The sequence below is a fragment of the Perca flavescens genome, chromosome 9, assembly GCF_004354835.1.
Source record: "Perca flavescens isolate YP-PL-M2 chromosome 9, PFLA_1.0, whole genome shotgun sequence".
Taxonomy (NCBI): domain Eukaryota; kingdom Metazoa; phylum Chordata; class Actinopteri; order Perciformes; family Percidae; genus Perca; species Perca flavescens.
The window spans coordinates 6,032,064-6,053,353 of record NC_041339.1 but is presented as its reverse complement, the minus strand read 5'-3'; the positions used below and the strand labels follow the sequence as shown (position 1 = coordinate 6,053,353).

At 40.1% G+C, this 21,290-nt stretch overlaps 1 protein-coding gene across 6 annotated transcripts in view; it reads right to left on the bottom strand.

Moving 5' to 3' along the window:
- Positions 1 to 21,290, bottom strand: part of szt2 (SZT2 subunit of KICSTOR complex) — a 161,174-nt gene that overhangs the window by 707 nt on the left and 139,177 nt on the right. For 5 of the 6 annotated variants that reach the window (XM_028586980.1, XM_028586981.1, XM_028586984.1 and 2 more), the window contains 8 exons: positions 20,909 to 20,989; positions 19,604 to 19,678; positions 14,987 to 15,052; positions 12,422 to 12,635; positions 9,469 to 9,643; positions 7,286 to 7,408; positions 4,554 to 5,064; positions 2,742 to 2,852 (listed from right to left, as the gene is read on the bottom strand). In XM_028586980.1, the coding sequence (XP_028442781.1) occupies positions 2,742 to 2,852; positions 4,554 to 5,064; positions 7,286 to 7,408; positions 9,469 to 9,643; positions 12,422 to 12,635; positions 14,987 to 15,052; positions 19,604 to 19,678; positions 20,909 to 20,989 (1,356 nt within the window). The remainder of the gene's footprint in view (positions 1 to 2,741; positions 2,853 to 4,553; positions 5,065 to 7,285; positions 7,409 to 9,468; positions 9,644 to 12,421; positions 12,636 to 14,986; positions 15,053 to 19,603; positions 19,679 to 20,908; positions 20,990 to 21,290) is intronic. The other variant, XM_028586986.1, reaches the window with a different exon arrangement.

The following is a 21,290-nucleotide window of genomic DNA, read 5'->3' as shown; positions in this document are numbered from 1 at the left end:
CAGCATGCTTCTACCAAGATCTAATAATGTCTGTGATTGGCTGTCTAACGTTACACGTCGTAGAGACACAGAGGAAAAACTCTACGTTACACAGAGACGGCCCCGTGTGAGCAAAAAGCGAGAGAACAGCGAAGAAATGGCCAAAACTGCATAGCGCCCCTTTAAAATGTAGCAAAGTAATACTTAAAACTAAACATACTTAAGTAAAAGCAAAAGAACAGATTTTAAAAACGACTTTAAAGAGTAAAAGTACACAAAAAAGAACTACTCAGTTACATTAACGTGAGGAATTGTAATTTGTTACTTTTCACCTCGGGAAAAAAAAGTATAGTTTAAGAACCGGTATCAAAGTCACAGTATTGAATATTTTTGAAGGATACACAGCCCTTATTAATACAGTAGGTATGAACCCAACAGCGGCGAATTGTGTGGAGCTTCTGGCTCGAGGTATCGTTTCTTGACCCAAATTCCTTTTTTTAAAGGGCGCAGATGTAGAAGACCAGGCTTTTTCTGGAGGGGGGCTTAAAGAGACTGGCACTAAAACGGAGCGTTTCAGACAGAGGCTGAATACAGGTTTATTCAGACAGACAGTATGAAAAAAATAATGTTTTTTGAACAATAAAGCAATGTACACATGTTCTAGTAGAAACCCAAAATACAAGTATGAACCTGAAAAAATATCAGCATAATATGGGACCCTCAATATGACTGAAACGCAAATGATTCATGATTGTACGGAAACCAAAGGCTGTCGGAAGGAGCAGAAGGACTACATTAAGACGACTAAAGCACAACAGGGTAGTCATGTAAAGTATAAGTGATTTGATTGGCACTAAATACTACACTTCCCATGAGTCTCAGTGGTAGCTGCTAAGGAGAGACTCCAGCCAGAGCTCTTAAATCAGAGTTGTAATGCACAGTAGGGCTGCACAATTAATCGCAATTAAATTGAAAGCACAATGTGGACTAGTGCAATATCCAAATCACAGGTCCTCGCAAAAATCACACTATAATCATTTTTTTTTTTTTTATATATTTTTCAATGAAAATGAGAATGATGCAAAAATGATAGTTCCCTCCAATATCGTGAATCATATCGCAATGTCAGTCAAAATAATCGCAAAAATGTATAAAAAAATTTACATTTGACAAAAAAATGCTGCAGCTAATAAACTGGATAACAAGGACAGGAAAGCAGTAAGAGATCCGGCTGTGGTCCTAGTCTCTGGAAATAAGGCACATCCTTTTCACCTCCAGCTTTCTCATTTACTTAATGAATGAGTCATCTCATAAAGTCTGCAGGATCCCATAATTGTCCTTCTCAAGATTAAAATAATCCCTCCAGAGTCCTTTTGTACATTTAACCCCACCGACCCTGTGCTCTCGGGTCAAAATAGAAAATGAAGTGGCCCGGGTTGGCTCAATAATTGAAAATTAACACTTTGACTTTTTTCAATGTTTTTGTCGTGTTTTTCGATGTTTGACACATTTTCACCACCACCAACTTCTAACCACTATAGTTTAACGCTTATTTTTTTAATTAATGGTCAATAATAATAATGTATATGAAATTATACCTTATTACTTATTATTAATTATTTTGACTAATATTAAAGGAACGGATGTTGATGGATAATCAGAGACTGGTGTATGTCAAAGTCTAGTCAGGATGCTGTTTAAACCATTTACATTTAGTTTTTTCTCCAAATGCTATACAATTGAATAAAACACTCAAAATTCAATGAAAGTAGTGATCATTAATTATACTTGTTAATTGTACCATCTATGCAATTTTTGGGCAATTTGGTTAAAAAGAACCCCATGTATCTGATTTTGAGAATTTGAAAACGGGTCAAATTTGACCCGAGGCCAACAGGAGGATTAAAAGCTGAGCTCTCACAGTGACTAAATTGACTCTTTCAATGAAATGACTGTTCCCATGTTTTATATCATGCTAAAGCCAGAGAAATGCTGAGGCGGACTTGGGGGACTTAGTGAAGTCAGGGTTTCTGCAGGTTTCACCAAGTCAAATCTAAGACTTTTAAGACCATTATGAATGAAATTTAAGACCTATTATTACAACATAAAAAAAGTCAGATATCAGCGTCCGGAACATCAGTTGCATGTTGGTCTCATTTGTAGTCGTAATACAAAAGCGAATTATATTTGGACTAGCGAAAGAAAGAACTACAACACCATGGAATAAAAAAAAAAAAAAAAAGAGCATTAGAGGTAGAGTTACATGGACGTAGGAAAATTAAGTCTGGTTTAAAATTATATAAAAGGAAACACTGTTGGTGTAACATTTGGTTTAACATTTTTTATTCCTCTTTTTTATTATTATTATTATATTTACTGTTTTTTCATATGATAATTGCTGTGAATGTTACATATCACAGATTGTTTACAGAAATGTCCTATTTTCAGTGGATTGTTAATTTATTTTGTATAACTTTATTTAACATGATGGTAGAAGGTGTAATATGTAGATGCTGCTGTTGAACTGAGTGATTATTGAAATATTGAGCTAAACTATTTAAAAAACAATCCCAAATCGAATCGTAATCGCAATATCTGGCAGAAAAATCACAATTTGATTTTTTTCTCCAAAATCCTTCAGCCCTACTTAAAACCAGAAAACACCAGTTACACATCTTTGATTGATTCATCAGAGTCAGCGTTGATTCTGCTTCATTGTATCTCATATACAAAGAGAATGGAGGAAAGGTGCATCTTCTCACCAGATACTGGATGCCGTTGTCGTCAAAGTGTCTGCAGCTCTGAGGGAAGCGGCTCAGCAGGACTTTGATCAGACTCTGGTACCAGGCCGGACTCATGGTCAGGAAACAGTCCTGCACACACACATCACACACCGCTGTCATTCACCGGGTACATCAGGCCTTGATAAGTGCACCCAAAGGTTCATGGTGAGTGCTGACTCAAAGGATAGTGGATGAATGTCAAATGAAAAGCTTATGAGGAAATTAGGGCTGAACAATTAAAAGGTCCCATGGCATGAAAATTTCACTTTATGAGGTTTTTTTAACAATATGAGTTCCTCTAGCCTGCCTATGTCCCCCAGTGGCTAGAAATGGCGATAGGTGTAAACCGAGCCCTGGGTATCCTGCTCCGCCTTTGAGAAAATGAAAGCTCAGATGGGCCAATCTGGAATCTTCCCTTTATGACGTCATAAGGGGAAAGGTTACCTCCCCTTTCTCTGCTTTGCCCGTCCAGAGAATTTGGCCCGCCCATGAGAAAGAGAGAGCCATCATGGCTTGCAAACAAGCGAAGCATGGCAGTTGGTGAAGGCTTACAACGCTAGCATGTATTCGGGCACAGGGAAGGTAAAAACAAATTCGCTATTTATACCACAAAAAAGGCTCAAAATATCACCAAACTTCAACGGTAGCATAGTGAGGGTCCCTACATGTTAACCGAAGCACTGATAACTTTGTAAGTGTACAGACGAAGAGCTGCGGGAGCTCCGTGAAAGGGCTACGAGAGAGAGAGCCATGCCGCAACAGAGCCTCGTACTTCGGAAAACCAGTCATGACTTACAGCTGGCGATGCCAACTAAAATCAAAAGCAATTTGCACAATGTATCTGAAATAATCGCACCGATGTAAACATAACTTGTCTAGCTAGCTAGTTTACTTACTCAGTGGATAACTGTCCACGTTGTGGCATTGACTACCGGTAGCTCTCTCTCTCTCATAGCCCTTTCACGGAGTTCCCGCAGCTCTTCGTATGTACACTTACAAAGTTCTGAGTGCTTCAGTTAACATGTAGGGACCCTCACTATGCAACCGTTGACGTTTGGTGATATTTTGAGCCTTTTTTGTGGTATAAATAGCGATTTGTTTTTAATTTCCCTGTGCCCCGAATACTAGCTAGCGTTGTTAGCTAGGTTAACCGGTCCCCGCTAGCTTCGTTGAAGCTCCAAACACAATCAATTAGCATGAAAACATGTCCCAGAGAACGACAGAGTTGGTACACATCTGTTATTAACCCCTAGGTTCGTCCTTTAAGCCTACGGTCAAACTGAAAAGGCTGAACGGCAGACGTTTTCCATCTTGATGTTACTGTACTGTCAATAGCCGGTATGTGGGTACACAACCAATACACGTCACTACCCCCAGAATGCATTGCGACATAAATAACCATGGCGCCCTACGAGGGAACATATTTTCTGCATTTTTTAACAAAAAACAAAACATTTGGAGTGTTTTTGTAGCACCTTTTTATAGCTGACGCCCACGTTAATCTTATAAGGCCAACATGTCGTACTAGTCGGGGTTCCTTTTAACATCTGATTTGAAAGTTTTTTTTTATTCCTCTATGTATTATATTTACTGTTTTTTAATAAGATAAATGCTGGAATAATGTTACATATCACAGATTGTTTACAGAAACTGATGAATGAAAGGATTTTAATTTTTTTTGTATTACTTAATTTAACATGATGGTAGAAGGTGCAATATACAACCAAAAATAAAACTGCAAATGGATTTGTAATCACAATATCTGGCAGGAAAAAAAATTCAAAATCTTACCAGTTGTGGGTCGATCTCCCCCACCGAGCGGCTCTGCACTGCCTCCAGCAGCTCCTCCAGCTCGCTGAAGGACAGCTTGGTCAGCTTGAGTTTGTCCAGGGCCAGGTGCTCTCCGTGGAACAGCCTCCTCCACAGGTTGTCCCTGCGGCAGTGTCCCATGGCCTGCTCCACGCTGGCCTGGATCTGTCTGCGGGCCGACGCCACCTCGTTGTGGAGCAGTGGGAACAGAGGGGAGGGGTAGATCAGCCCCTGAGCCTCGGGGCCCGCCCCCGCTAGAGGGTAAAACTCGTTGCCGTCGCTGGGAGCCAAGGCGGCTGCAGCTTCAGATGGTGTTTCCTCCCAGAGGTCCTGGTCGCCGCCACGTGACCCCCCGGCCTGGTCCGGTGGGGGGCGGCCTCCCGGCTCACCAGGATCACGGTAGATCTGAGGAAGCTTCTTGAAACGGCGCATGTCAGCAGTGAGGCGGGGGAAGAGCTCTCTCTGACTCGTCATGATCACATAGAACCGCAACCTACACATGAAGATATATGAGAATTAAGAACGGCATTCATTTCAATTGCAGCATATGCTTCTTGAGATTATAGCCGGACTGATACATACCAGATATATCTGTATTGTTGTAGAAAGTTATTACTATGTAAAGATGACTGTTCTAACCGTCAATCATTCATTAAAAGCAGGACTATGTAACTTTGGCTGAACAGCCACCACTGTGGAATCTGGCAATAACATGACATTGGAATTTAATTTCCCGACATTCTTTCACCTGTTATGTGCACGTTGTCTGAAAGCTTTACGGATATGGATGAAACGGAGCAGTACAACTGGAAAATGTGGAGGAAGTGTAGCCAATAGTTCAAGCGAGACAAGACCATAGGACATGACAAAGACATTTTAAAAATGGCGGAGCTAGGCTACTTACTTCGCCCAGGGACAGAGACGAACAGTTACTTTACAACAGCTGGGAGGAGATTGGACGGGAATTAAATGGGAATTGGATGGAGACGAAGGAAAAGTAAAGGTCTGGGCGAGACCGATGAGTTTGAGCCCCCTTTACTGGATGTATTGCTTAACATCCACACCAACATAAAGGACGCATGGAAGTATGCGGGTAGTGATGCTTACATCGTTTAAAATGGACATGGATCTATTTTCGTACGTAACAGGGAGCATAAATGAAGTTTATTAAGTGTACTGAAGTGCAACATTGTATTTTATTGCTTATAAATTCTATGTATTATTCCTTTTCTTTCAAAACATAGTAAGAAAGACATTTAAAGAATTATGATCAAAACAGCTGGGACAGTGTAAGAATAAACTTGTCATGGACATGTACTGTAAATCTTTAGTTTAAAATCTCTTGTCATATTTACTGTAAAGGCGTATTCAAGTTTCAGCGGTAAAGCAAGGGTCTTGCGTTGCGTATTGGTCGGTGCAATAGTTACCACTCCGAACTCCCGGTGCATCCTGTTATTTGATTATTAATGTTTTTGTCTGGTGTCAATATGAGGCCAGTTTGTTATTCTGTTCGGAAAATACAGTCACAATAGTAGGCTAATCATTTTTTGGTCCATATTTCAGTTCAAGCATTGGTGCTCCAGCTCAGCTTGTTACAAAACAACCGTAAACGCAGAGCCGTCGCAACACACCACATAGTAGTGATATCCAAATAAAGCTTCGTGAAGCATTTCCCACTAGATGGCGCTCTCTGTTTAACAAAGGGTTGGAAGCACATCAGTCTATATCGACGACATTCCACTACCTGGATTGTTCAGGTGCTGCCGGTTGACCCTGATTTCTGGCCATATGTCCGTCACCTTCCTCTTCCTTTGTGTTGGCGTTCTAAACTCCGGTGGATTTCTGAGGACTATGGTTAACTGCTCCTCAGATCTCTGCAGGGTAAATCCAGACAGCTAGCTAGACTATCTGTCCAATCTGAGTTTTTTGACTAAAACAACTTTGGAACGTACACGTGTTCCACCAAAACAAGTTCCTTGCTGAGGCTATTTTGCAGAGGCACCATTGCTCTGTCCATCGCTTAGCGCTGCCCAAGACGATTGTGATTGGTTTAAAGAAATGCCAATAAGCTAGAGCAAGTTTTTCTCCTATCCCAGAATGCTGTGTGGACTAGCCAGATCTTCCTCCGCAGCGCTGTTGAGGAATGTCTGTCAATGCGAGACTGAAAGCAATCTGAATTGTCATTCTTTGAACCTTTTTCTTTAAACCAAGAGCGCCATCTAGTTGGGTCGAAAAATACAACTATTGGTTCACAAAGCTTCATTTGGACATCACTACCACATACATAATAATAAAAAAAGCTTTTAGTTTTTATCCCAACAATGTGAATATGCCTTATGTCCTGCTCAGTGATCTAATCAAAGGTATCTTTATCAAAAACGAAATGTTAGCATTATGTGTTTCTATAAAAAGAATTTAAAATATATTTAGCAAAATATACTGTAGTTTGATTTTATTTAAACTCAAATATCGATATTGGCATCAACTTAAAAATCCAGTATCAATCAGACTACTTTAGATAATCAATATGGACAATTGATATCTTGACCAAACTAATGCTGCTATGAACTATTATTTTCATAGTCAAGTCACTATTTATTGCAATTAATCAATTAATAAATACAATTTCAGAAGAAAAAGCAGGTGGAAATCTTTTTGCTTTTATGGGCTCACGCTTTATGTCTTCCTTTATCCGTTCTTTCATATCTCTTTACCTTAGCAGATGCCTCTCCCCGTCAGACTGTTCCTCGAATGGAGCGGCATTATGGCACACCACCAGCGACACGTCAAAGTCATCATGGTGGTGCAGGCCCTCCAGATCCTTGTAAGAACCCGAACTAAAGCAAGAAAGAAGAGAAGAAAGAGAAGGTTGAAATTAAGCGGTTTATTCAGATTCAGAAAACGTTATTAATCCCCAAGGGGTAATTTATTTTTCCAGTCCACCCCATCCATGTAAGAAATAAGTACGACAACAATCAGCATGGACATCAACATCAACATGTCAGTGGCAAAAAAAAGCATAGATCAGATCAACGGTTTGTATTCAGTAGCCTAATGGCCAAAGGAATGAAAGAATTCACATTCCAATTAGTTTTCCAGGCAGGAACATAATAGAGTTAAACTAAAGGGCAGACCTGATGGCATAACAAAAAGTTCCCTAAAAAGTGCATGGTCAGGTTGAGTTATTTTTTCTGCTTTCTGAACTAGGGCTGCACAACAAACTGTGTGTTAAATTTAAAACAAATGGAAGGAAAATCATTTCGAACAATCTTTTAAAGGTCCCATGGCATGAAAATTTCACTTTATGAGGTTTTTTAACATTAATATGAGTTCCCCCAGCCTGCCTATGGCCCCCCAGTGGCTAGAAACTTGCCCCCCCCCTCTCCTCCTCAATAGCTACAGACACAGACATGGCACATACAAAGGAAAGCTCATTGTGGGACTGGCTCTAGTGGCTGTTCTGCACCAAGGCTGAATTTTGGGAAAGAGACTTCAGATACAGTATTAGGGGACCACTAAGGCCTATATAAAAGAGACTTCAGATACAGTATTACGGGACCACTAAGGCCTATATAAAAGAGACTTCAGATACAGTATTAGGGGACCACTAAGGCCTATATAAAATAGACTTCAGATACAGTATTAGGGGACCACTAAGGTCTATATAAAAGAGACTTCAGATACAGTATTAGGGGACCACTAAGGTCTATATAAAATAGACTTCAGATACAGTATTAGGAGACCACTAAGGTCTATATAAAAGAGACTTCAGATACAGTATTAGGGGACCACTAAGGCCTATATAAAAGAGACTTCAGATACAGTATTAGGGGACCACTAAGGCCTATATAAAAGAGACTTCAGATACAGTATTAGGCGACCACTAAGGCCTATATAAAAGAGACTTCAGATACAGTATTAGGAGACCACTAAGGTCTATATAAAAGAGACTTCAGATACAGTATTAGGGGACCACTAAGGTCTATATAAAAGAGACTTCAGATACAGTATTAGGGGACCACTAAGGTCTATATAAAAGAGACTTCAGTATTAGGGGACCACTCAGGTCTATATAAAAGCATCCAAAGAGCCCATGTCATGGGACCTTTAATAAACAAATTGAAGATTGAATTGAACATAAAGACAGCACTAAAAAAAGAACAGTTACATTTTAATGTGCAGTGCTCTACTGATATTTTCTTTCAACTAACACAAAAAAATCTCGTAGCATCCATCGTGGTATGTTGCAACCTTTCGTGATATGTGTATTGCGGCAGTTGATATTGCGATGACGATAAAAAAACAATCTGGACTCCAGTGATCTTGGAGCAGACCTGAACAGTTTTTGTCCTTCACAGGCAACCCATTATGTCATGAGAATTAGGGATGGGTCTGGAAACCTGGTTCTATTAAGGACCCGATTCCAAATTTCTCAAAACCCCAAAATCAATAAGGTCCGAGCTTATCGATACTGCAATCGAAACTAGTGGATCATATAACGTTATGTCTAAAAATAGATCGGAACAATGATTTACGAGCACAGTGTGTGGGTAAAGACCAGAGGTAAAAATTAGCCCCCCCGCCGCAAATCATTCAAAACTTAGTCGGACTGGATACCGAGAGCAACGCTCTGTGGGCCGCTTAATCAGCGACAGAGAGAGAAGAAATCAAACAGTCACAGACTCACAGTTTTTGCAATAGAAGCAATAATAGTTCTGTTAGGATGAAGAATTTATCGTCTCGTCTTACCACCAAATAATAGAAAAGTATCGATAATGGTATTGATAGAGACTCGGATCATTAATCAGTCTCGAAAATTGTATCAATATCAATAATAATTAAAGATCCCCATCCCTAATGAGACTATATGCATTCTGCGATTCTGATGTATTTTCACCTGTTCCACAGAGCCACTAGTGCATACTCGTGCAGGTCAGGCGTCCCTTTCTTGTCGGTGGCGACCGCAGCTTTGGACATGCGGAGCGGCTTCATGCCGTAGGTGCTGGCGTGGTCCGTGATGTAGTTGTAGAGCTGATGAGCAGTTATCATCCCCGTGGCGATGGACAAGCTCCCTGATGTATACAAGGATCAGAGGCTCTCATGAAGATAATCACAGAGCTTTTAAAACCCTTCATGCGAAAACATGATGCAAATATCTCTCTTTTATCTCTTCAATGACTCAGAAATAACTCCTCCTAAGACAGAAACAGCAGTGATACACACATACATAGTGGAAAGGAAAACAAATGAAAGCAGTTAGGATTTATATCATCTCTTTTCTGTGACAGTGAAACATTTTGAACAAAGATTTTTTTAAGGGGATTCTCTTTTGGCCAGCAGTGGGCAGTAAAGGGAGCTGGAGGAGACACCGGACATTTAGCGCAGGTTAATAGCCAGTCCCTCCAGAAAAATGCAATTATGCAATTGCATAATTCAATGCATAATCAGCCAAAGTCTGCATATTGATGCGGGGGCCGCATTTTTTCAAATACGCCGCATTTTCTTCACATTTTGCTGCATAAATTGCCGATTTCCGCGCAAAATATACGGGGCTTGCATGATTTCATAATCCCCGCATTTTCGTTGCAAAAAAGTCACATATATCTTAGCAGAAAGTTGAAAAATGTTGCGTTTACTTCACACAAGAGCAGTCATTTTCCCCCGTTACCATGGGAACGTTATGAAGTGACGTAATTACGCAACGTGAACATCATCAAAAAGCAGGGTGTTGGGGGAATAACTTTTTTTTCTCTTTTTCATCAAACTGCAGTGTTTGCAAGTTCCCGCAGTTTTTGCTAGTTCCCGCAATTTCATCGCATAAAATTGCATAAATATCCCGCATATTCCATCGCATTTTTTGAGAAAACGTGCCGCATAATCAAGGATTTTTGCCCGCAACAATCACAAAAAAACTCTCGCAACTGAGACCCATGCCAACATTACTGTCTTTAAGAAGCTGTAAGTAGCTGGCTGGCTTCTATAGATAGGAGGAGATATGATATGAGAGGGAGTTTTTCCTCGCCATTGTCGCACTGAATGCTTGCTCTTGGGGGAATTACTGGAATTGTTGGGTCTTTGTAAATTACAGAGTGTGGTCTAGACCTACTCTATCTGTAAAGTGTCTTGAGATAACTCTTGTTATGAATTTGTATTATAAATAAAATTTAATTGAATAGATATCGGTATCACATGAAAGTAGAAGGCCTAAGGCATGATATGACATGACATGCTAGCGTTTCGGAAATGGGGATGAATAATGCTCCAATGTTTGGCTAAATTTCAGTGAGGGAAAAACTGGCATGGCCATTTTCAAAGGGGTCCCTTGACCTCTCACCTCAATATGTCTGAATGAAAATGGGTTCTTATAAGACATTATAGAGCATGGGGATGGGCATCATATACTTAAATCACAATATTTTAGGCCCTTATACACGCTAAACTTGAACAAAAACGGGTCTATGGTGGGTATCTAATGGTTAAGGAAAATACAAAAGTATATTCAAGTAAAATATAGAAGTGGAATTAGTCCACCAACAGCCACCGGAATAGAAATTGAAGATTTAAAGTAACAGTGTTGTTTGTGGTGTACCCCACGTTGGAATTACCATGTACTGTATGCTCCTAACAGTTATAAAAGAAAAGAACTGTAGGAACTTGTTGAAAATGTTTCATGAAGCTTCATGAGGCTTCATTTGGTCATCACTACCAATAGTACATGTGAAGTGTTTTTCTGCAGAGGGTGGGGGCAGAGCATGTAGCATCCCATAGATGGCAACACAAGCAGAATTATTAGCCTTGGTGTTACTCTTTAAGCACCATTACTTGCATCCAGTGCTAGGTGCACCGAAATGTGTCAGTTGCACCAAACTCCAAGTGTCAAGTTTTTAAAGTTGGCCCTGAATGCTTGGTCAGATTCCTAGGCTTGTTTATGCATTTCCTAATCCAGTAGTTCTTGATATAAATCTGAAAAAACCTTTCTAACTTTAGATTTCGGCAAACTTCTTTAATTAATGCTGATGTATTGTGCATTTATTTTGTTCAATAAACAAAAGGTGTTAAAGCATGTATACACCCAAACTAAAATCACTACTTTCAGTATCACTGCCATTTGAGAAACCAGTTCCAAACTACATGTTACTTCTAAGCATCAGCAGGATGAAATAGTCACAGGTAGAATAGCATTATTTTAGATTGTGTGATATCAATATTGAGATATTGACAGTTGGGGTGAGATCCTGAGGCATAGATTCTAATACATTGTGAAGCCAAAAACTATCTTTGTCTACACAAGAGTTTCAACTCCAGTAGCAAAACTAATCTCCTTCCTTCCGAGCAAGAACAACAATGGTGAAAAGTAAGAGCAGGGATTTATTATCTTGGACTGAGGACAAGGTGGAACTGTTACTGAAAGGTATGTAAGCCTACCTAACTAATAAGACTGACTGACGTGCGTGTTCGTTTCCAAAGGTTTGAGCCCATCCTGACTATAAAGCAACCCCAGAGTTTTCAAATCAAAACGGGGACAGTAGCGTTTCCAAATCTCTGTTTTAATGAAACAGAGATTTGGTATGAGTAAATGGGTAGTGCGAACGCGAGGCGTAAACTAAGCAAAAGATATTTATTTTTAAACCAAAACGTAGTAGTGTGGATGTAGTCTAAGCCAAGACAGCAGAGGTAGCTCACTCTCTACTCTTTATCCACTGTGGGTTAACCACATGGTATTCTGATGTAGCAATTTGCTCTTTTAAGCACAAACCTTTAGTGAATCTGCCTATTTCTGGTGATTCTAGATTTCCACAGCAATTGGGAGTTGCAGGGTAACTTTAAATAATTCTTTACACCAAAGTCACCTTGGAAGACGTGGTTGCGGCCAAACTTGGGAATGTCCGGGTGATGGGAGATGAAGTCGTCCAGGAAGTCGGTGAGCTGGTAGCCCTGGCGTAGTGTCATGTGGCAGCCAACCAAGTACTGGTGAACCACTCGCAGGTGGAAGTCGTAGCTGAAGGAGTGAACGTGCATCAAGTCCCGCACCTTATCACACTCCTCAGTGAAGAGCATGGAGAGCTAAAACAGAGGGGTGGACACAGTCATTACCAGCACAGAATGACTAGCGGATAATCACAGGGCGAAAGAAGTCACACTAAAAAAGTATGGCCTCAAAATCCAGAAGGTACTCTAAATCCAACCTCGAAGCTGGCCATTATCATTACACAGATCCCTAGAAAGTCAATGTAATCTGGCATATACCATACTTTCACTAAATGGTTTAACCTGTTTTGCATTTGAAGGGGAACACCCTGCCATTCCAGCTGCTCCCAGCTTTGACGGCTTTAAGCCCTGCAGCTCTGTGACTCCCATTGCTACTTGGTGAGAGCCTTTTGTTAGCAACTTTGATATCAAACATATTCATAATAGTATTTTATTTAATTAAATCCAACATCAAAGGGGGCTGACAAAAGCATTAATTGCAAATGCCGTGAGGCTACGGTGTGCAGGTAATTACAGCACAATGGGAGTTTACAGGGAGAGCTGAACGCTACTCTCGCGCGTTTACTTTCATCTGGACCATTTGCCTGGCACCTATACAAATAGGCTTTATTAAATCAAAGAGTCAAGAAAAACTGCATAGCTTTCTTTAGAAAAACTTTTATCTCTGTGTCAATGTCTGGAACCATTCAGCCCCTTTTCCTGTTGTACTAGCATAAAGGCAGGAGATGTTCACCATCATCACTAACCTCAACACAGAGATGAGAAAGAAGAATATTCTTTTGGCACAGAGGTATGAAAAGATGAACTTTAACTTTTCTCTCATCGGTGGTATTCCCCGCAGTCTGGCAGACAAATGAAGTGTGACCTCTTAGTCTGCTATCGATGGAGCCAGGAGGCCACTGTGACTACAGAGACCTCTTTAGTACATTTCCTGCATGTGTCCTCTTGACTATAAAGCTAACATTTATTATTTCCTAACATGTAATCTCAAACGGTTCTAGCTAATTAAACGCCCTGTGTAACTTTGACAGAATAAATTGTCAGGTTAAGACGAGGGGCTGCAGCTCGTATCCCGTCTGCCTCACTCAGTGGAAGTGAAATGAATGACAGTGGCGACATTGATTGAAGAAGATGTAATAATTTGGGGTCATACAAGAAGAAGACAATACACAAAGCAAGCTGATTAAAATAAAGACAAGAACAGTCATGATAGGAAAGCTTAAAAATGGTGACATCCATCAACATTTCACTTTGAGGTTGTACTCCTGCATTTTCTGTCCAGGAACAACAGAATTTGACATGTATTTTATACACAAACACTATGTAATTTTGGTAGTAAGGAAGGATTTTACACACAGGTAGCTAGTACAGTGATCTGACAAACCTTTCTAGGTCTTTCTTAGATATACATTCTTTACTTTTCACTATATATTTAATGTGGTAGCAGATTTATTGTCTTCATGTTGCGAGGACCGTAGCTGGGATTATAAAAATACCAAGGTCATGAGTCCAAGTTATGAAATATTACAGACATTAGGAATATTAGGTATGTCCACAAACCACATATGCCTACATATGATTTTGTATGGGTATCTATGATCATTTTTTTTCTTTTTAGTAAATCAAATCACTGACTTGCACACAGTAATTTTGCATAATTTAAGCTTGTGGGATCATGTAGAGTTTAAACAGCGGTGGCCCTAGAATCAAACTGTGGGGAACTAAAAATATGTAGTCATTGAAACATTACCATTAGGAACCAATAGAATTGTAGAAGTTTTACAGTCTGTCGATATGATCATCTATAGCGAGCAGAGCAGCAGCAGTTTTCAGCCCCATGTTATTCAATAATTGACCCATTAAACCCCAAAAGATACTAGAATTGATAGTGGAAGTAGGCCTGGAAGAAAGTCCTAGCTCCAGTCAACCCCCTGGCAACCAAAGATGCAAGAGGAAATATAGTAAGATTATTAAAGAAAGAGCAGAGGGGACAACAGTGGTTGAACGGACAATTAGAAAAACACAAGCTGAGACACCCACGACACCCAAACAAGCAAGCACGGAGATGGATTTGTTGAAAATCAAGAAGGAAAAGAAAATCACAGGGGAGCTTGACTCAGGCCTGAACCTCAAAAAAAGAAAATATTTTAATACCTGACCTTTGCCCAGGTACAACCAATCTTTGAGATCCTACATCCAGCTAAACCTGGTACAGTCAAGCAGTATGTTGTAGCAACTGTATCTTCCACAAGTATGAAAGAACACTTCATTGAGCACTGAAACTCATTCATTACCAAAGAGACAAAAAGACAGACGTAGATTTGGAAAGGAAGAGACCAGGACTGATGGCAGCAAGCAAAGCGGCGGGGAGGGGTGAAACCTGATTGTAGTGAGACACCCCTCCCTTGAGAATGGCTGGGACATACCGCACAGTCAGATACTGGGGGGGCATCTGGAAACGGCTTGCACCGAGGTTTGGTGAGGAGGCTGCCCTGATGGAGAGATGACATGAGGTGGGACTAGGCAGATACACAGACACACAGACAGATGGATGGAAAGGAAGACTGAAGAGATACTACAAGAATAAATAAGAACATGGATTTTCAAACCTTTTCCATGGTACAAAAATGCAATGAGACAAACAATACATACACACATTATAGTTGTGGACCTCCATTAGATAAAACTGTTGCCCAGAGGTCAATAAAGGAAAAGCATGTCTCTTGTAGATTGGACCATTTCATTGAAAGTCTGGAACAGGTTGCACTATTTATTGACTAGTCGACTACTAAAACCACTAGTCAGCGCTGTGGCTAGTGTTTACAGTAGTTCATGTGTAAAACAGCAAGGCAGTGTATACAGTATTTACATACTTTCTGCAACATCATTAAAGGCAAGGTTGATAATGTTGAAAAGCTAGCAAAATTTAAAAGTAGCATCTTCTTCTAACCCCTCCCCTCGCCCTTGGGGCTCTGCCCACACACAGACGTGCACGAGCACCGCTGCCTCGCTGCTTCAGAGCGGAGCAAGGACCGCAATTTGACTTCATGTCTCATTCAGTGGTAAGCAAACTGAATATTATCATTCAGAATGTATAAAACAAACATGACTACTGGTAGCAATGTGGCTTCCATTTCGTTCAGCATTGCTTTCTTTAGAGTAAGTTATAGATACAGCTACTAAATACTAACTCGGGTATCTGGTTTATTATAAATGGATTTTACTGTGAAGGCAGGGGTAGGTTTTATTGTGAAACAACCACAGGATACAAGCTACAAAGTTTCCTTGACTCATCCCTCTGTAAACCTGTGTACCTTAATGAAGGAGCCATCATATGACATGCACTCACCATTGTTTGTGACACCAAAGTTTAGCAAAATAAATTTTGCTGTGTTAGTTTGCTGACTTTATCACTCTTCTCTTCTGAACTTGTGCTATAGGCCTTTTTCCGAGCAGACATTCTGACTAGTCATAGTAGGAAAAGCACAGGTGTTACCAATAACAGTAACAGTGCTTCTGTTCTATTCAAGTGTCCCAGTAGGCCATGACAGTGTGACAGCATGAACAATACCAGGACCCTGAAACTGAAGCAGCTAAATGGAATTCAGCAATCATTAATTTTATCATTCACGCGTGTTCTTTTTGTGAAATGTCAAAATGTCTTCTTTGAGAAAGGCCACTCTAGTGTGTTTTCAGCCTAGTGTTTTTTTAATTGATGCTGTCATTTCATTGTAAATCATATTCTAAACAGTCTTTTCTCATCTATTAATTATTTAATTAGTAACCCCTAATTAGTGAACTAGTCCATATTGTTTCTCATGGAACACAAGAGCCTTTATAGCATGTGTAGTGTTCTGTGGGTCGCTAAGGCGAGTTGGTTTCAACTTGGCTTAAACTGTTATTTAGGCCCAGTTTAATGAATTTCGAGCCTTTCTTCAGACTTTTTCAGAACATCCTCAGTAGACAACAATTGTAACAGATGCATCCTTTCTTCCTTTCTCACACCCTGTTGTGCCTCCTCCCGCTGTGCATAAAGGCACCGTCACGCTGACAGTCATTCTCTTATATCACTTTGTAGACATTCTGACAACAAATCCAGAGGGAAACAATTGCCGCAACATCTTTCAAAACATCCTTCTCTGCCTTTATTGACACAACAAAGTGCACTTGTCCAGAAATCTGAAAAGGGATCAGTCACAAGTGCGGGAGAATGGAAACTGTTTGTGATGTTACCTAAGATAGTACCAGGATTTAAGCAGGAAATTAAGACATGGGGTGTTGGCAGATGGGATTAGAGTTACATCTGAAAGGCCTGAAAGAAAAAAATAAAATAAAGCAAACCTCTGATTATGTGTAGACCACAATATCACAGCTTTCCGCATAGAACTCAAAGTAGAGTTGTACTTCCTTAAACTTATTTATTTAAAGTCACAGAAAGCTTGATTTAGTATCATGTTTCTTCCATTGAGAAAATGGTGGAAATCATAAAACCAGTTTGTTTTCACTTTTAGCTCAAGTTGCTCACAAAATTCTTGAAAGTGTTACACGACGTTGCGCAGCAAAGTTATTCCGTGCATCCTTCCAAAATACGTGCTTCTAGAAGCTTGGTGACGTAGTGACTACTTGCACGGCTAAAAGGTGAACTACTGGAGACATTTATACATTAGTAAGTTTTGTTTGTACATACTGTATGTTTTATGTACATATTGTATGTACAATATAATAGGTTTTATTCCGGACAGATATTTGTCCCATCAAGTTCTGTCTCATTACCATCCTAAATCCAAGACTCCAGCAGAAGAGGGTTAAATAAAAGTGGATGGTGCAACTCAGACAGTTTGCTACTTGCTAACGGCAATTTTCTGAAGATTTACTTCCAATGCAAATGAATTCCATTGTCGAAGGTAGTGTGACCGGTGAAAAAAATAGCCAAATATACACGTTTCCCCTGTAATAGTTTACACTAATTAGCCTAATGACTGTCACTCAGAGGAGACGCCCAGGTGATTTCCCCTGTGACGAAACACTGCCAAACGGTTTTAAAACCCAGCATCTGAAACAGTAAGTAAAGATAATTTGATTCAAGGAAAGAAACACCACATGGGCAAATTAATAGCAATTGATGCCATTTCTAAGAGCTGACGGCCAAATATAATTAAGACCCATTAACACCTATTCAGTTACAAATGCAAAATGTTGAGCTTCCTGTACCTTTAATACACTTCACTTTACCTTCTCAGCCAACATTGGATCAGAGAACCCAATGAAGTCCATTGACATAGTGTGAATAACACCCTGGATAGTGAAAGTACTGAATCAAAGTTAGTTTCATTCCAGATGAAGAATCACTCTGGCAGAGCATAAGGATTTCATCTTCACAGGTGGTTATGTTCTGAAAGGGTCTGAACCGAAAACAAAGAAAAGCCTCCAGTGTCTACAATGTCCAGAAACAAATTTGATGAGTTTCCAAATGAATGCATATAATATTTCACTTACAGTTCCTAGAGCTTGATTTATTGCACTGCGTTAATTTAAAAAAAAAAAAAAACAACAATATCATCATCGTCACAATAATGTAAACAACTGTACGGCTTTAATAAATTAGTCGACACGGTTGTACTGTAAAGCAATGTTCCTTCGTGCTGTGAAGCAAATGAGCAAATACTAGTACTAATACTGAAAGATTAGTTTGGCTTACTGGATGTACAGTGCAGGTATAAAGCCATCCAGACATCCAATGCATCTCTCACGCTCCTCCCCTTCCACAATCTATTTTGCAAGGTCCCCCTCGCTGCATCCGGGGCTTAGCGCCACCCAAGACGAATGTGATTGGTTGAGGAAATACAAACAAGCCAGAGTGTTTCTCCCCTATCCCAGAATGTTACTCTGTGGAGCCAGACCATATTTCAGCATTGACACAGCGCTGTGGAGATAGGTCTGGTAATGCCAGACTACTGCCAAACGTACAAATAAGGTGTCACGCAAAGTTAAAAGTTTTTTTTTTTTTTTTTAAAGTTCCCACTCAGCTGCTATTTCGAGACTCCTGCGGTAGGTCGTATCAGCTGTCGCTAATTAACATCAATTCCGCGAGTAACTCGATGGCACGCCGAAATGAAACTCGGCTGTTGTCGGGTTTGGTTGCTCTCTGCCCAATATTTTTTTATGCGTAAGATATGGTCATTGTGTGATTAAAATAGGGCCCCAAATGAGGTTCTATGAGCATAAACCTCTGCTTTGGATGAACAGACAGAGCAAAGAGCACCAGCTGCACAAACTTCATCAACAGATAACACTGCCTGATCTGTGATCTCAGCAGTGACCATCTGGCACCAAAGATGAAGATAGAAAGGAATCCCACAGCAATGATATCATAGCAACAAAAACGGAGACAAAATAACACAAAACTACAGCAATGACCACGTAGCAGCAAACTTATTCTCAAACATTCTCGCACCATGGACCCCCCATGTAAAAACATTCCACCCAAGACTGACATTTATTGCGAGCTTATTCTGTTATCCCTATATTTGGAGAGTTTAGATGTCTTTTAGTGCCAAACTTTAGAAATATCTACACTTTACATGAGAAGATCAAGTGGAGAATGTCATTAGAGTAGTTCTTTTTAATTGTAATAATATCTATCAAATAAAAACAGTGAAAATAATGTTTCAGATCCCAAAAAAGACCTCTGAACCATCCAAACTTTCAATCTTATTGACACCTGGGACCCCTCTCCAAGACCCTGGAAGCAGAACCAGCAGCCCTGGCACCTTCTTAAGAACCTCAGAACCCAATTCAGGACGCCTCAAACTTCCCCCAGAAGTCCCGGGACCCTACTGTAAAACCACTGGTATACGAAAAGATCAGTACACCCGCCCCCCCTCACATGTGAAACAGACATTTAAATAATTTTGGATTCCGTTTTCTGTTACTCTTGCTCTCTCTTTCATGCTTTCAATCCCCACAAAACCCCAACAGAAGAAAAAGCACAGCTTAGTTTTGTGTGTCCACACAGAAGTGCAAAATTTCTGCCAATCATTTACCTGGGAGTTGACCGTCTGGCCCATGGGAATGCGGGAACACTCCAGTGCATACTGCTTCACACAGAAGTAACAGCCCTGGCAGAAAGAGAATGAACACACCTGATTATTTAATGCAAAGATCATTATTAATGTGTGGCTTAAAAGCTGATGGAGCCACCCGTGAATTATGAGAATGGCACACTGAATACCGGGGGTACGTTTACTTTACTGTTCATCAGGGCAACTGCAGCTTTCAGAGAAACAGGATGATGTTTGAAGACTTTTAAAATGGCCTTCAATGCAAATTCTGACTAATTTAGCCACGAAAGTCCATCCACACAAGCACAACATTACATCTCAGTGGGTTTATTACCCACTGAACCACAGTAGCTACTCAAAGTAGTAACGAAAAACAAAACAAAACCCCAGACCCCAGGCATTTGTTTGCCTGGAAATAATATGGCTGGAAAAGCAGACAACGCATTCAGGGTCAAACTTACTGTACGTTGACAGCATGGAAATGTAATCACAAATTTATATCTTTTGGTAAAAGTAAACCTTTTACCTTATTTCACTTGTCTTGTCTCAGCTGGAGAAACCTGTTATATTATGTCTTATATGGCTCTGCAGGAGCTGTGTCAAGTCTGAGAACATTAAATCAGTGATTATCTAAGCTTGGGTTTGGGAAGTACAAACTAACAGAAAGGCTGTGCAATATAATAAAAAAAAATAATAAAAACATTTATGGTCTCTTTTGGGGATCCTCTGACTTTTCATTTAGCGCCATCATCAGGTCAACATTTGAATTTGTCCAACACTTTGGTTTATAACCAAATACCTGCAGAACTAAAGACATTCCCATCAGCCTCAGCTGGACTCTGTGTTTACTGCTACTTAGCAAATTTTAGCATGCTAAACTAAGGACTTTCAGTCTTGTTCAACATTCTCAGAGCTGCTTTACACTCATTTCAGTGCAACATGAAAATCTTAAACTAAAAGAGACTTGAAACATGCCTGAAGTTCGTTATCCATCACGGTGACATTTGATGTTACATGGTGCAACCATTCTTTAAGCCCCTGACCATTTTAAAAGGATACATCAAGTCTGTGAAATTTTATTTTTCATACTGCAATGTCCTACGCTGATACTCATTGTAAAAGATCTTTGGTATGCTCCAGAAAATCGTTGGCATTATACTTAAACATACATGAATTGTACCAAATGTGCTAAAACATTAAAAGGTGCGAACATATTTTTACCTTTGTGATGTTAGCAAGTATAGTATAGTTAGTGAGCATAGTGATTGGAAGTGGTCCTAATCTCACCTGAAAAGCCAGTTCCATCAACACGATGCCCCCTGGCAGCGCCCTCTGGAGGTGATACGCCGTGGTGCCAGAGGCTGTCATCTGCAAAGTCCATTTAAAAAAAAAAATATCAATCTTACAGTCACAGTTTGTCTCATGCAGGTGCTTGAAGGCAGATACAGGTGGTTTCTAAGCCCTGTTGCTGATATTTTGTGCTGCTATTTCATTTCTTTATACAGTAATTAAACCCGCGACCAATTTTGTGAGTATGGGTAATGTTAGAATAATACATTTAGAATATTATCTTTTACTTCACCGGGCCTCTCTACTGTCTGCACTTTGTGTGTGTGTGTGTGTGTGTGTGTGTGTGTGTGTGTGTGTGTGTGTGTGTGTGTGTGTGTGT